At 42.6% G+C, this 16,000-nt stretch overlaps 1 protein-coding gene across 1 annotated transcript in view; it reads right to left on the reverse strand.

Moving 5' to 3' along the window:
- GLP2R (glucagon like peptide 2 receptor) overlaps window positions 1–13,905 on the reverse strand; it is a 33,916-nt gene extending 20,011 nt beyond the window's left edge. Inside the window, exons 1-3 of the mRNA XM_027813016.2 lie at window positions 13,634–13,905; window positions 6,885–6,993; window positions 1,533–1,637 (exon numbers count right to left, since the gene is read on the reverse strand). Of these exons, the coding sequence (XP_027668817.2) occupies window positions 1,533–1,637; window positions 6,885–6,993; window positions 13,634–13,738 (319 nt within the window). The 5' untranslated portion in view covers window positions 13,739–13,905. The remainder of the gene's footprint in view (window positions 1–1,532; window positions 1,638–6,884; window positions 6,994–13,633) is intronic.
- Window positions 13,906–16,000: the final 2,095 nt, after the last annotated feature.

Consider the following 16,000-nt stretch of genomic DNA (forward strand, 5'->3'; position numbering starts at 1 on the left):
GCCTTCCCTTTATTTCCAATCAGACCTGAGCTTTTTTATCATATTTTTAATTAAGAAGTGTTTAATGATGGCAGCAACAACCAGAATATCTCATTTTGCTCAGGATAACTGGAACTGAGATAACTGCTTTGAAAGCACAGTGTGCTGTAACAGAGCATGAGCGCTGTGTGGAGATTAGACACTGAAAAAAACGAGAAGGCATCTATGAAATGTGACCAGAAATCCCATTTCTAGACTATTTTAATTTTCCAGTGCTCAGCCATGGTGGTGATGACAAACCACAACAGAGGTACCTCAGGTTTCCAAGCTTTTCTGATCCAAGTTCATCGGTGTCCCAGAACAGACATGGCTATACCTTGGAAATGGAACCAGCAATGGAAATGGGGACCACCAGCAACGTTAACACCAGTCCCACAGAACCTCTGGGACAGAGAGACAGCTGGGCTGTCTCTAATGTCTCTTTCTCCTAAGGTGCTGTGGCATGGATGAGAATGACAGATGATGTTGGAACACAACAGCCCTACTGTGTTCCCCACAGTGAACACAACTAAAAGCTTCATAACCTGGTGCAATTTCTTACATCTTGCATTTGTAGAAATTTAGGCAGAAAAAGAGAAAGCGAGAAAGCCTCTGTTACATGGAGAGAAGGAAGATGCTTTTATGTTTATTATGGAAAGCTGAATTTGTTCTAAATGGTTGGCAGAAGCAGTTGTTTGGGAGACTAGACAGAAGCTGGGTCTCCTTCTGTTTAGCAGCACAAAAGGACAAATGCTGACATTACAGAACAAACCGTGTGTGGGGTGGGGTGGAGAAAGCTAGGATAAGCAGCCTGTAGCCATGTCCCCTATAAACTAAAGGACTCAGGCACAACTGGTCCTTTCAAGTGGTGTTAGAAATAATTCACTAAGAAAGCCACATGTGGCTAAGAAAGGCTTTGTAGCAGGACTCAGAAGTGCTAGGCTGCAGTGGTAGGAATGTTCTTTCATTTCTTTAGGAGAAAGGGAATTTTGTTTGCTTTTAGAGAATTTTGCTCCTCCTGCTGTTATTCTTTTTTCTTCCCTGAGAGCCTCCCTGCTCCACTCCCTCCAGGAAAAGGCTGCTTGGAAGGCTCGGGTTTTTCACACTACTTGCTGGTGGTACACTATGTCCTACTGGACGGCTGACTGCTTGGGCTGCTGTTTTGTTTGGCTATTCCAGTTTTCTGACAGAGACGTGCACGTCTGGGGTCAGTGGGGACCCCAGGAGTTGAACCTCAGAAGCTGAACCCCAAATCTGTATGGTTGCAATGTCTTGGAAGTGTTGCTTTATAGCACACAATATGGAGCTGTAACAAGAACAGATGGAGAAAAAGAGTAAATAATTAAACATCAACAACAATGTTGTGCCTCAATTCAGAAAAGAGGTTAAAAGAGGTGAGACAAGGCAGGCCTCAGACACTTCACAGGACACCGGGACAAGTGAGACCAGCACCATCTGTTCTTTGGCTGGATTCCCAGCATAAACCAGAAGAGAAGTTACCACTTTCACATTACCGTTTTCTAACCATGGCAAATATGAAGGACAAGGAACAGAGACATTTCCTGGGGGCGAGTAAGGCCAGCAAACAAATTGATCAAATGTCCCATTACAATGTATTCCTGGGGAGAGAAGCAAATAGAAATTTTACCAGAAGTTGTTCAGACAATGGACAATCATGAAAACTATTGTACACTGTTCCAGGTAACCTGCAAGCTACTCCAGAGTATTTACAAGATGTAGCAGATAAACTTTGTGCAATGATCAGAAGTGCACAGTGCAGAAATGGCTACTGTCCTTCTTCCCTGGATCTACACAGCAGCAGCAGGATTTACATGCTTCATCATGAGATAAGGGTATTGCTCAAAATCATCTTGAGGCCTCTGTTGTCCAGATGTATCAGACAGATTCTAGCCATGGTCTCGCTCACTGCTTTTGGTACATCCCACAGACTTTTTGCTGGTAAATGGGAGATATTCCACCTTTCATGACCCCTGTGACACTGGTTCTCAGCTCAGACCACTGCTGGCTTCTTGGATAGTGACTCGTCTTAGTCCTTGGGCAACAGAAGTTAGGGAGCTGGTAATGCCTCAGATGAACTTAGTTCTAAGCTTCACAGATATCACATCATTTACAGGACTTAAAGTTAAGATAAAACATTTGACAACGCAGAATTGAAATGGTGCAATCAGGTTACAGTAAGATAAATGCATTAATGGCTGCACTAGTCTTTTGGTTAGTTTCTGCCTTTCTTCTGGGATAAGCTGAAGTTCTCCTCTCTTTACTGGCTTTGCCCATCCAAAGCTAGAAGAGTATATATTGCTTTGTTTTCCTTAATACTTAGCAGCACTTTGAGAAACTGATACGGGAAGAAGGATACAGGGAGCAACAAATATAGCTCTGGGCTAACTCATCAGCACCCTTTTGGGGTGCTTCTGCTAAAATACAGAGCATAATATGTGCATTCTTAATAATTCCCTTGTGCCTTTGAGGATGAACATCTGTGGCTCCATCTGCCTTAAGGGCAGTGTAGTTGTCAACATTTATAGCTGCATTTTTATTGTTCCTTTCCCCAATACCTGATCAAGGTTTGTTGAGGTGTGGATCAGGTAGACTGCCAGGAGAAAAATAGTTTTTTCTCCATTTCATGAAAACTGGAGTTCTGGTTCCTGTAGTTCTCCTGATCACCTGCTATGAACTACTGCCCTCTAGTATCTTCCCCTGTGTCACTGCTGAATCAAGACCCTCCATGTCCCCAGAGACTGGAAATAACAAGTTACACACCCCAGATTACTTCTGTTTTCATCCAGTGCCTGCCCATAAAAAGTATATAAACACAACAGAGAACTGGGACTGGAACTACTATTTTCCTCCAGGTGTCACGGCTGGATACCTGGTGGGTCACCTTGAACAAGGGTTATCCTATCTCCTTCAGCACCACTAGTGGCCCAGTGGTTAGTGTGCTTTCCTGTGAAATGCCATAGAACATCCCAACGGACCTTGAAAGATCATCTGGTTCAACCTTTTGTGGGAAAGGGAGCCTAGATGAGATTATCTAGCACCCTATTCAATCACATCTTGAAAACCTTTAATGATGGGGACTCCACCACATCCTTGCGGAGGTTGTTAAAGGGAATGATTGCTCTCACTGTAAAAAATATCTTTCTTATATCAGGGAGAAACCTCTCCTGGTGGAACTTGTACTCATTGCCCGTTGTCTTCTCCGTGTGGCTCTTTGGAAAGAGAAAGCCTCCTTCCTCTTTGTAGCTGGCTTTTACTTTGATGAAGTCCCCCCTGCACCTTCTGTTCTCCAGGGTGAAAGGATCTAACTCCACCACTTTCCTCATATGGTATGGTAGGTTCTCCAGCCCTTCGATCATCTCCATGGCCCTCCTTTGGACCCTCACCAGTCTAGCGGTGTCTTTCTGGAGTTGTGGGGACCAGAACTAGACACAGTACTCGACAGGTGGCCTAACAAGCACTGAGTGTAGTGGGATGATCACTTCTCTATCTCTGCTAGTAATGCCCCATAGGGTGTAGGCCCAGATCCGACGTACTTCGCTGAGGCAGCGGTGCACTGCTGACTTACATTCAGCTTGTTGTCCACTGGGACCTCCAGATCCTGTTAGGCCAGGCTGCTCACAGCCACATAGCTCCTAGCCTGCACTGGGCTCTTTGGTTATGGCTTTGTTAAACTTCACACAGTTCTCGCTAGCCCACTCTTCCAGCCTGTCCTGGTCTCTCTAGAAGATGGCTCTGTCTTCAGACGTGGCCTCCTCACCCCCCAGTTTGTCATCATCAGCAAACTTGGTGAGGGTACTTTCAAGGCCATTGTGCCCAGATAATTTATGAAGAGGCTGAGCAGCATGGGGCCTGGTAACAATCCCTGAGGGACCCCATTGGTGACAGTGTCCTGGTTTCAGCTGGGATAGAGTTAATTTTCTTCTGAGTAGCTGGGGCAGTGCAGTGTTTTGGATTTGAGAACAACGCTGATAGGACACTGAGGTTTTCAGTTGTTGCTGGGTGATGTTTATACTAAATCAAGGACTTTTTGGTTTCTTGGGCCCTGCCAGCGAGAGGGCTGGAGGGGCACAGGAAGCTGGGAGGGGACACAGCCAGGACAGGTGACCCAAACTGGCCAAAGGGGTATTCCATACCATATAACATCCCGCTGAGTATATAAACTGGGGGAAGAAGAAGGAAAGGGGATAAACACCCGACATTATGGCGTTTGTCATCCCAAGTAACCGTTTTGGTGATGGAGCCCTGCTTCCCTGGGGATGGCCGGACACCTGCCTGCCCACAGGCAGTGGTGAATGAATTCCTTGCTTTGCTTTGCTTGCGTGTGCAGCTTTTGCTTTGCCTATTAAATTGTTCTTATCTCAACCCTTGAGTTTTACACTCCTTTCTGATTCTGCTCCCCATCCCTCCGGGTGAGGGGCAGTGAGAGCAGCGGCGTGGTGCTGGGTCACCGTCTGGGGTTAAGCCATAACAGACAGGCTGCCAGTCTGAGTCAAAACCATTTTTCACTGCTGCTTGAGTCTGGCCTGTTAGCCAGTTTGCTACTTATCTTGCAGCCCTCCACCCAACGTGTGCCTTGCTAGCCTGGCCAGGAGAAGGCTGTGGGAAGCAGTGCCAAATGCTTTGCTGAAGTTCAGGTAACCAACACCCACTGCTCTCCCCATACAGACAGCAGATGTTACCTTGTTGTAGAAGGTGATCAGGTTGGTCAGGCATGATTTGCTTTTGCTAAATACGTGCTGACTTGTCCCCATCATGTGCCTCATTTGATTAGCGACAGTTTCTGGGAGGATTCATTCCATTACTTTCCCAGAGACTTAAGTAAGACTGATGGACCTGTAGTTTTCTGGGTCCTCCTTTATTAGTGACTGGTTTCCCTGCCCTGCCTATGTCTTCCCTGTGTGTCTGCTCACCTACGTTGCTGTTCTTGGCATCTGTGGACAATTTAATTTCTAGATGAACCTTGGCTTCTCACTGCATCTCTGCACACCCTAGTAAAGTTCTGGTAGTCCTCAACGGGTATTTGTCTGCCTTTGCATACCATGGTATGCCTCTTGTTTGCTTTTAGGCACACCCAAAAGCTCAGGAAGAATGAGTGAGCATTTCATGCCCTACATATACTGAACCCAGTGTGATTTCACATGAAAGCTGAACCAAGTTCTTGATAGAGATGGGGGTCAGAAGTGAGAACGGGGTCTTGCTTTGTTCCCCCAGCTGTTACAGCATCGCAGTGTAAGCCAAACCACTTTGCTCATGGTGTAGCAGCTGCAGCTGCCTGTGGAGCAGGTTAGAGAGCATGCTGCCATGCCCAAGCAGAAATGCTCATTTTCAGCAATTCCTAATTAAGCTGAAAGAAGAGGAGGCCTGTTATTGAATGGGATCACTAAAAATAGTTTCCCTGACCGACAGGGTGTATCTTCCCTTTTGCTTTTCAAAGGCCTGTGAAAGTTAGAGATTTCAATATTTTGGGAAAAGTTTAAGGAACTTTAAAACATAAAATATTACATAATTTAGGCTTAAAAACCCCTCTTTTTCCCCCCTTCTTTTCCCTGCGGTTTGAAATTCCCAGGCCAATGCTTGGATTGATTTCCAACTTTTAAATGCATTTTGAATGATGAAAAATACATATATTAATCTTAATCAGATCATATTTTCTGGCTGACAAAGTTGCACAGTACAATGCCATAAACGCAGCTTTCTGACACTAGCAAAGTGAGTAAGTGCTCATAATACCATCCTGGAGTCTCCCTTTGCAGTTGATGGGGTGAGGTATCCACCCAGCAAGACAACCATGATTGTATCACTTGCACACAGGAGTAGAGACCTACCTATAGCCAGTGAGTACAAAACACAGAGCAGTTTCACTCTTAATCTTTCCTTGGTGACTGCAGTCACCTCTCTCCCAGCTACTTCTTGAACTTCTCCAATGACTCAAACCAAGCCTCTGTCATGCTTTCCTGAAGGCAGACACCTAGCTGAGCAGAGTTCATACTTTTAAGAGGGACGTAGTCACAGATTATAAACTCCCCTTTGGCCAAACAGCATAAAACTTGGAGCACTCAACAAAAGGTAGGAGATGTGGACTCAGTTCCTCCCTCTGCTACTTTTCAGGAGAAGACACTGCTCTCTGTAGTTACACTGCTCTTCAGCCAGGAATCCAAAAGCCATGGAGGCAGGAGAATAAATAAGGGACTTTAAGCTAACGGTTATAGGTGCCAGGTGAACATGGGGCAACCTGGTCTCTGTGTCTTGGCTTATTAACCTAACGACTGTATCACAAAATGCATAAGCAGTCCCGTGAGAGTCGGAGCAGCTCCCCAGCTCCCCTGACCAGCCAGAAAGCAGGCTCTGCCTTGCCCCGTGCATTTTGAGTTGTTGTCTGCCATGGCTCAGTTCCTCAAGTATGGAAGTGGGAGACGTCTTTTCCCTGGGTGGTCTGTTCTCCTGTGGTTAGCGTGATTTCCAGACATACGGGCTTGACTTCCTTCAGGCTGAAAATGGAACTGAAAACCCATCTCCTTTGTCCAAAGGGCCTGGTTTTCACCAATAATGGCTAGCAGCTACATCCTGACCAGGCACTCAGTGCTGCACCGTAGTAGTAGCTCAGCACCAGCTGTTCAGCAGTTCGTTGCTGTATATGATCTGGTTTTACATACAGGAACCTGGTATGTTTGAGGACAGAGAGCTGTTTAACCTGATGGTTGCATGTCTGCATGTCATTACAACTGAATGTTCTAAATCTAGAACTTATAAACAGACACACACTTCTGCAAGGGAAGTAAAAGAATATTTGCATACTCATCAGTGTTACTTAACACATTGCTTTATTGTGCCATTTGTTCCCTTACCAGTATCTACAGTTGATTCCCGCAGCATTTTCAAGCATTCTTGTTTATACTTGTTCCATCCAGCAGTGGTTTTTTCCAGCAGAGATCCTTTGGCCTGTGAGTGGAAATACTGAACATGAGGAAAATCAGTTAGAACTTTGTGATCTTTCAGTGGCAAGTCTCTTTCCATTATAAGAAATTTGAGAGGAGAAGAGAGGAGAGGACAATGGAGCAATGATAGGTAAGCAAAGAGTTAAAGACAGACCCCTTCCTTCTCCAGGAAACTATTAGTGACATTTCTTCAATTGCTTTCTTTGCCTGAGCAAGAAATGTATTGCCATGCTATATTACCATAGAATCCATTCAACTTATTAAAAATCCACACAGATATTTAATTGCTAGGACCTGTGAGGGTATACCAAAAACACTGGCATTTCATTCCTCCACTGTAGGAAATGTGTGCTTATCATCACAAATTTTAGTCTTTCCAGTTAAGGAAAGTCTTTACAATCAATTTATGTCAAGGTCAGCTAGTACTTCTCAAGCATTCTCAGGTTTCCGCTACATTAATTTAGGAACCTGATTAATGATAATTTTGAGGGCTGTTTATTTTTAAAGTATTTTTAAAGATAGTCAGGCAGATCTGGTTGAGTAGTATGGTAAAAAATTGAATAAAAGTGTAATGAATAAGCAATACTGTTTAGCCAATAACACCTTTTCTCCAGTGCATTGTCTCCTGCCCAACAAAGACTACTTCTTTCTCCAACAGCTGAAACTTTGCCATAGACATTTTTCTTTTCCTCCACCTTTTTTTTTTTTTTGAGAAAACATAATTTTAAATCTTAGTTTTACTTGTCCATCTGCATCAGCTGTGTTGCCCTTTTTGCCTGGACAGGGCAGAGTTTTGCTGTCCTGTGTCAGTAGGGGAGAAGAATCTTTACCTTGAGATTTCTCACATAGTGAAAGGGAGCATTATTTTTATCCATGCCAAAATTTTCTCCATATGAAACAGATCACAGAAATGGATTTTTGGGTCCTGAGCTTTTGTAGGTATATTTATTTTCAGGGTGGTGGGGGTGGTGGTGGTGTTTGTTTGTTTTTCCAGTTATAGATATTTTTAATGCTGGTTTTGCCTAGGCCCTCCTGTTGTAGTGATAACCCTGAGGAGATCAAGAATGTCTTTAAATTCTGAAAATCTAGATTTCTGGGGATAATATGATGTGGAACAATTGCAGTGATGCGATCTATTTAAAAAGACTAGAAATAAAAGCACTTCAAGAGCAATCTCCCTTTTACTATTGTAGCTTTGAAGACAGACTCGTCTTCAGATTTAGTCGGTTTAATGACAGCAGGTTCTGTGAAGGTCCCTCTGGCACCTGGAAACGACTCATCCCATGATTGCAAGAGCTGCCTGCTCGTCTTGGCTGCTCCTATGCTGCAGGCTCATGGCTCGCCGTTCTGGCTCTTTCCCTCTGCCTGCTCACCCTGTGCTGTGCAAGCTTCTCCCCAAAATGCATTTAGCTACTCCTAAAAGCAAGAAAAATCCACCCTCAATCCACCCCTCACCCAGTTTTTTCTTTTCTGGGTGAAGATAGGCTGAGAACACCAATGAGAAATAAAGTGTCAGTGTCTAAATGGGCAGTTGCTCTGATGGACAAATTCGGGCAGGTTGTGTGGGAAAGGACCGATGCATTTATAAGACACAGATGATACTACAACCACAGAAACACACAAAAGAAACACCGAGGTTGAGGAGATTGTCAGTGGTGTTCAGAAAGGGAATGAAAGAAGAGGCTTAGGAGCCCTGCTGGGACATGCTGACCTTGGGTCACTCCCTTGGCACCAGGAAGCGGATGAACAGAAAGGAAAGAGACTTTGGTATTAGCATGGAAGTGTGATATCAGAGATGTAGATCAACAGTTGCTAGCACAGAGTAAAGAATTAAATATGTTTCCATGGATAAAATTACTCCTGATACAAAATCTGCTTTGCTGTTAAAAAAAAAATAATAAAAAATTCCCAGTATAGACAGATTCTAATAATTATTTTATATATAGTGACTGATGTGCTCAGGATGTGGTGGACATCTGTGGCATACACCTTATTGATGTAAGGGTTGCAACTGTCCTGAGGGGACTGCCATACTTTAATTCAGTTTCTATAAATACCCATCTTTCTGACACACCTTTATCACACAACACTTTGACTGTAGAGGCTGCTATGATTACTGTTTAGGAAGGGAGTAGCTAACAGTAGAAGAGTTAAATGCAAAATTGCTTCGTGACATGTCAGATTTGGGCTGTTAAAGAAATGCCCAATTAGGAGCAAAGCAGTAGAGAAAGGATAATGCTAGATACTATTTACAGTTCAGTACCATCATGATGACTTGATCATTATTTATGCAGGAAAAAGAACATCAGCCTAAGCAGTCTCTGCGTAATATGACAGCTGGTGTCCTGAAACCAGGGCTTTGAGAGGCCAGACGTGGGCAAGTAGTCAAAGAACACTGGCACTATAAGTCACCAAAAATGAAAAATTCACTACTGGTTGAAAATGTTACCAACTGTAACAACCAAATTTTGGAGAGCAGACTAAACATAAGTTTTCTAAAAAGCAACAATCCTTATACCAAAGGATGCTTTTCAGCTCTCCAGGGAAAAATCAGTTTCCTTTTGTCTGGACTACAGCCTTTTTGGAAAGTGCCTTTCACATGTGTGAAAGACCACTGAGCTGGTCTGAGCTTGGTGATGTGATAAGTAACCCGGACAATGTAATGGCTGTGAACTTCTGTATCTTTTTCTTTGAACCTATGTTTGTTCAAAAAACAAAGAAAATCATATTTATGTACTTTGAAAACGAGAACAGTGAAGACTATTAGCTAGCTGTTACATGAGACCACTCTTTCATGCACGTTGTTTCTGTATAGATGTTGCCTGCCCAATACTTTGCTTTTAGTCTCTCAGCTAATTTCCAGACACCCTACTTTAAATTCCAGGGAGTAGAAAGACTATAATTATTCTTCCTCTGATGGACTTGCAAGATAAGGAGAATATTTACAAAAGCCATGAGAAAGGAATGCATGTTTCCAAAATAAAAATCATCTTGACATTTCCCTCATGTAGGCTTCAAAATGCTGGGAGCCAGGGGAGATTCTTGAGACGCTCCTGGGTCAGTGAACCTCATTTGAAGAGGCAAAGACACAGAGATGACGCATTTGTAGGAAAGACTGTTTGATTTAAGGGATAACACTTCAGTTTCTAATAAACAAATGCATTAAACAGCCAAAGTAGTACAAGGAAAGCCTCACAGCAGCTACCTGGCTGCTTGTTTAGTTCCATTCCTGGAGAGAAGGTTGATATACAGCTATGAAGAAGATCACAAGAGTGAGGAGCAGTTTAGACATAAATGACAGTTTCACGTTACTTCCTTATATAATTGTCGGTTTCTGCAAAGCTGCAAGTCAGACAGGCAATACCTGGTCACTGTTGATGTAAATATCTGTGGGATGCTTGCTTTTCTGCCATAGGATTTTCTGATTAAAAAAACCAAATCAAGTCTATATAAAATCAAAGCTACACCCATAAAAAATATTAAGAGCTGTCAACTGACCTCAAACTGAATTTGAAATATAGTTAGAAGAACAAGAATATATAAAATAATTTAAATTATTAATCAAAAAATGTGTAGATGATTGGAAATTAACCGGGGATCCAACAGTGACCAGTCAATAAGGGCCATTTAAATCACAGAGAAACAGGAACCCCTCTGCAGAGCACGTGCTGTGATGAACCTAATGCAACATTTTACTCCTAGAAGCCACAGCTGAGGGATGTGTGTCAGGACTTTTTCAGAATTTTTAGAAATCAGTTGTAGAAATGCAGTGACATCAGCCACCTGAGACAATGCTGCAGTACAGGAGGCTACTGGCATTTCTGGACTTGTACATACAAAAGAGGATGTTGAAAAGGTGTACGAGACAGTATTTGTCCCTGGTGCAATTCTGCCTGGGTAGCATGGCTAATGCTGGTGGTCATATCTCAAAACAGATGGAGATAAATTTGCAAGTTGTAAGGAAAGTGCTGGAATGGCCTTAATCATTAAGCTAAAAAACTAAGAAGTCCCCATAGATTTATTTTATCAAAGAAATTATAAACAGACATTCAACAGCAAACCAAGATGACCTGAACAGCAGCAATTTGTGAATTGATCATCAGCTACTCACACAGGGACTACCAAAAGTAGCTACAAAAAGCCAGCTCGCTGTTCGTACATGACTATTCAGTCTGTAGCGGTCTCCACTCTCGCTGGGGAAAAATCTATAAGGACATATGTATAGAGGAAGAATGCCGGCAGCGCCTTGGGATGAGTAGAACCAGCTTGCTTTGCTTTCTTGGCTTGAAAGGGATTAATGCAGCTGTCCCAGGCAGAAGACTTCAGTGTTTTCTACAGCTGGACATCCTGTTAAGGCTCTTCTGCACTAAGTACTCTAGAGATCTACTCACTGTCTGGTGAGAAAGTAAACTGTGTGGGCTTGGAATAAGGCACTAGCTTTACGGGGGAAAGGGTAATTAAGGAAGTGGGATACCTTGATGTCATATGTCTGTTTAACTAAGTGAAAAGGATTAAAGAGCAAAATCAGAGAGGCAGGCTCGGCTGTGCATCCTGCATTCGTGTCGCTGCTGTTCTTCAGAGAGGGGCACAGGCCGTCTCAGCAAGAGGAGGTTCTGCAGGCTGGTCAATGCGAGTAACACAGCGGTCCCTGCTGAGACCAGGGGGCTTTTCCTGCCTTTGCCACAGGTGGGAGAAGGTCCTTCTCGGTATGTGCTGAGAAGAACCAACAATTTGCTCTCTGCATTGACATGGCTTTGTGATTACAGATCCCAGTGAAGTTCTATTATGATCTAAGAGTTGAGCTACTCAGTACTATAAAAATTCAGGCACAATGCACGCTTAGCAGTAGAAATACAAGCTTTCCGATGCATTTACTGTGATCTCAAGCGATGGCAACATGCAGCTCAGCATGGCTGTTGATCTCAGTTTTATGTTTCAGTTGACGTTTAGCCACTAGCATTTAAACAAGACTTCCAACTCAGAAGAAATTAAACCCCAGCGTCCAGGATGGAAGCTCAAAAAGCCTGTGACCTCTTGCCTACACTGGATATTTCCTCACTTCAGGCTCTGAGGTTCCTCTGGTGGCCAACGAACACCCAACCTGCGAGCCTGCCACCCTGCTCACATCAACATTCACCCTAACTGAAATGTAACCAGACTTCCCCGGAAGGGTCTTTCAATTTATTTTGTTTGCTCAGAGCCCACAGACTGCACCAAGGTGACACTACCGTTTAAAAATATTTGGATGCAGCAGAAAACACTGCGTGAAGCTCTTGCTTAGGGAGTGGATCATAGTAATAAACTTCCAACATTGCAAACAGACTGGTTTAAAGTTACTTTTTTCATAACTAACCACAGTATAATCAGCATTTCACCCATCTCACCTTTTTAATTTCTTACACTAAGCTAACAGTGAAATGAAATGTTTCTGTTTATTCAAACTATGCTATAATAGAAAAACCCTTCAATTTAGCTTTAAACTAGAAATAAGAGCTTTAATATTTACTTATTCTTTCAGCCATTATCCTGGTATTTTTCATATGCATGTAGGTGTAGAAATATGGATATAGTGATTTATGATTGTTATTTCTTTAAATTTTCTTTCTCCTTAAGTAAAATACAAAGAAATATAACACGTTTCTTTAAACAAGTTACAGGAATCACTATGACAAAGTAATTCACTGTGATTTATAGTCTTGTGAAGTTTTGATCTCACAGAAGTAATGGGGAGATTGGAAACAGTGCTTTGGTTGAGGTGTCCTACAGATTTAAGGTGTCTTACAAACCTGAGAGTTCTTTCAGTTCTATATTTGAGAATCTATATTCTATAGATCTATAGTCAGTTCTATATGTGAGAGAAGCTCTAGATTTGAATTATACAAAAGCATCAGAAACATTTTATATTTAAAAAAAAAACAAAAAAAAAGGCCAAAAAAACCCCAAAACAAGACATGTGTCTCCTAGTAACTTTTTCTTCACAGAAAAGCTGGGAATACAATTTACAGTCTCCGCAGCACATACACATGCAAACCCACTTCCTTTAGCACCCAGATAAATGGAGGACGAGTGAATAGAAATACCTTTATAGGACAAAATAGACAAAGAAGGAAGCTATCAGACTTTTTAAATAGATTTAGAAAAAAAGAGAACTGAATAGTTTAGTAGATCTTTACAAGGAAGTAGAAACCTCATACAGGTTTCCTAACCTTCTGAAAGAAGCTCAGGTGCAGAATGAAACAATTAACACCAGACTGCATAAATCTGAGATTCTATGCTCACCCCTCATACAAGTCAGAGGCTAAAAGACAGCGCTAGAACAGAGGGAAAACAGTAGAAAATAAACATGATATTGATATCTGGTAGGAAATTTGAAAAATAAATATAATACAATACTGATCAATATTGGTACGAAAAGAGATTGTATAAATGGATAGAAACACAATTTATTCACTGCATGAATGAGCATTAATAGAAGAAAATTGTAATAAATTACCTAGTCAGAGTGTCTCAGCCAACAATTCTCATGACAAAAGTTTAATGAACATAAATTGTTATGCAGTGATAATTTTGAAACAAACATGCTGTTTGTGAAGGCTAAAATGTTATGCAATAGGAATGTACATTTATACTCTCCATTATTAATTATTGAAATAGCTTACCTGTTTCACTAGAAACAATACCATGACAGATCTGGCAGGTGCAGGAGATATTCTGGACCAGAGTCCCATGCTGGAACAGAGACCGAAAAGTGTCACCATGCCCATTCTAACAAATTTGTCCCCAATATGCTGGTATTTCACTCGACTATAGATCAATTATATCACCTTGTCCTGCAAAAAAAAAGTAAACCCGTTGCCTTTTATGAGTGCGACTGTTTCATGAATCTTTTTACAAATAAGTAAGGAAATCTACTGAGTGTCTAGGCTTGATAGGCTCCAGCTAGGTTTTGTTTTTTCTGATTGAAGGCAGAAGGAATTTACTCTAAACTTCACAGAAAGTCTGCTTACTGTAGCTTGTCCTTCAGCCAATAAGAAGTCAGAAAACTATTAAAACATTAAAGGGCTGATCCTGTTCCCTTGAAACTCGGTGGGAATTTTGCCAGTGGTTTTGCAAGAGTGCAATTCAGCTCCATAAATACATATATATATTTATACACACCTCATGAAACCATTAAGATGCCCTCAAAACCAGAAAAACTTTGTGTAGGAAGCTTGCTGAGTCTAGTGGACTGTTAGGAAGCAGCTCAGTAACAGCTGGTTTTATCCTTCCTGATGATATTTTGTCAAACATGCACATTTAGCACAGGATTGGGGAGAATCTAAATCTACAAAAAATGATGTTAGCAGCAGTTAAAATTTTACTACAATTCTTGTGACATTCAGTGCTTTTTTCACAGCTTCAGCTGTGAGGTTGGAGAAACCACCAATGAATTGCAGCTTTAATTTTCAAAACATCGTTGCGACTTCTGTAGTTGCAGAGAAAAGCCTGAAAACATTAATAAAACTGTGTTATGCAGGCTTAGGGAATAAACGCATTTATAATATAGTAATTTTAGGATCTAGCTTACCTTTGTCATGCCAATTGAGTTGGCAATATGCAACATCAAGAAGATGTTGCCTCTTCCGTTTCCAAGACAAATGAAACTTCTGGCTGTTCATACCGGAGGAGGGCTCATGCCCTTCCCAGAACTCACGGGCACCCTGAGCAGCGAAGCTGGGGAGCAGCCAGGGGTACAGCCCCAGAACTGCGGGGGCCAGCAGTAGCCGAGTTTTCAACGACGTTCACAGGCTAAACACAAACTGCAGGGCAGAGACACCCCATCAAACCGGCCAGCAGTGTGACCGGACTCCCTCCCTGCGCACATGCCAAAACTTTCTTCTGGAGGAATCCAGGAGGTGGAAGGGCGTGATGTATACCCATGTCTCTTCTTTACATAGAGTCTGGATGTGGTCAAAAAGAGTACTGGGACGTGGGGTGTGGAAGTGCTCTGGGGACAAATACTTCAGGGTGGAAATGCACCCAGCCCACTCTGGAGGAGTGTTACCAAGGGCATCGCCTGCTCTGTGCTACTGTGCCTCCTGGGTGGATGTGTCAGGATACATATTCCCACCTGCCACACCTAAAGGCAAATCTGGGGACCAGGGAGAGGCACTTCAAAGCCCCCGTAGCAACTCATCTGCTCATCCGCGTATTGCTACAAGGGATAAAAAGCACATTTTCTAATGGCCATATGGGCAAGGTCAGTTCTATAGCAGGCTAAAGCCAGGAGACCTGAACAGTGCTCTGGCATTGCAGCTGTTCTGAGATCCCCACAAGAAATGCCTTAGTGCTCAAGAAACCCTGAGGTCTGCCCAGACCCTAGATGAGCAATTCCACGGGGTCTTCTGCGGTACATCCCCACTATGGCTCAGCAGCAGTGACCGGTGCTGTTGTCCTGAAGCAGTGTCAGAAGCACGGAGGCTTCGAGTGGAGCTCACGAGTGCCACATCCTTGTGAAAATACGGTAACACAAAGCTGCAGGAAAAAAGAACTCCTGGCTCAATCTACCGTCTGCTTTTTGGGTTGTGAGATTTGTTCTACCTTTTTAGTCCAGGTGTCTGCTTGGTCTTTCACACTGCTGCTGACCAGATCTTCTTAACAGTCTAAACCAGGCATTTAAACCGTTTCTTTGAGTTTCATTCTGGCACTTGTTTAGCCACATGCTTCTCCAACCCTGACATCTCCTGGGTAAAGAGTTGTCTTTAAACCAGAATTATTCTCATTAAAAGACACACGTGACTTCAGTGTCTGCCCTGTGGTATCAGTATCCCTTAGGGCACAGGTTTCAACCTTACAGTTAAAAAATGAAACGACCGTTTACTAACACTCCTGCTCCTTCTTGTTCTTTGCATCGCTCATTTGCATTATCAAACAGGCAGAAAAAGCAACGTCTATCACATGTCAAGGTTGGAACTGTTTCTTAGGTGAAGAAAAAAAAGGAAAAAAAAAAAAAGCTATTTCACAGAGACAACACATGGACAGGCAAA

Source organism: Falco cherrug, chromosome 1 (genome assembly GCF_023634085.1).
Source record: "Falco cherrug isolate bFalChe1 chromosome 1, bFalChe1.pri, whole genome shotgun sequence".
NCBI lineage: Eukaryota > Metazoa > Chordata > Aves > Falconiformes > Falconidae > Falco > Falco cherrug.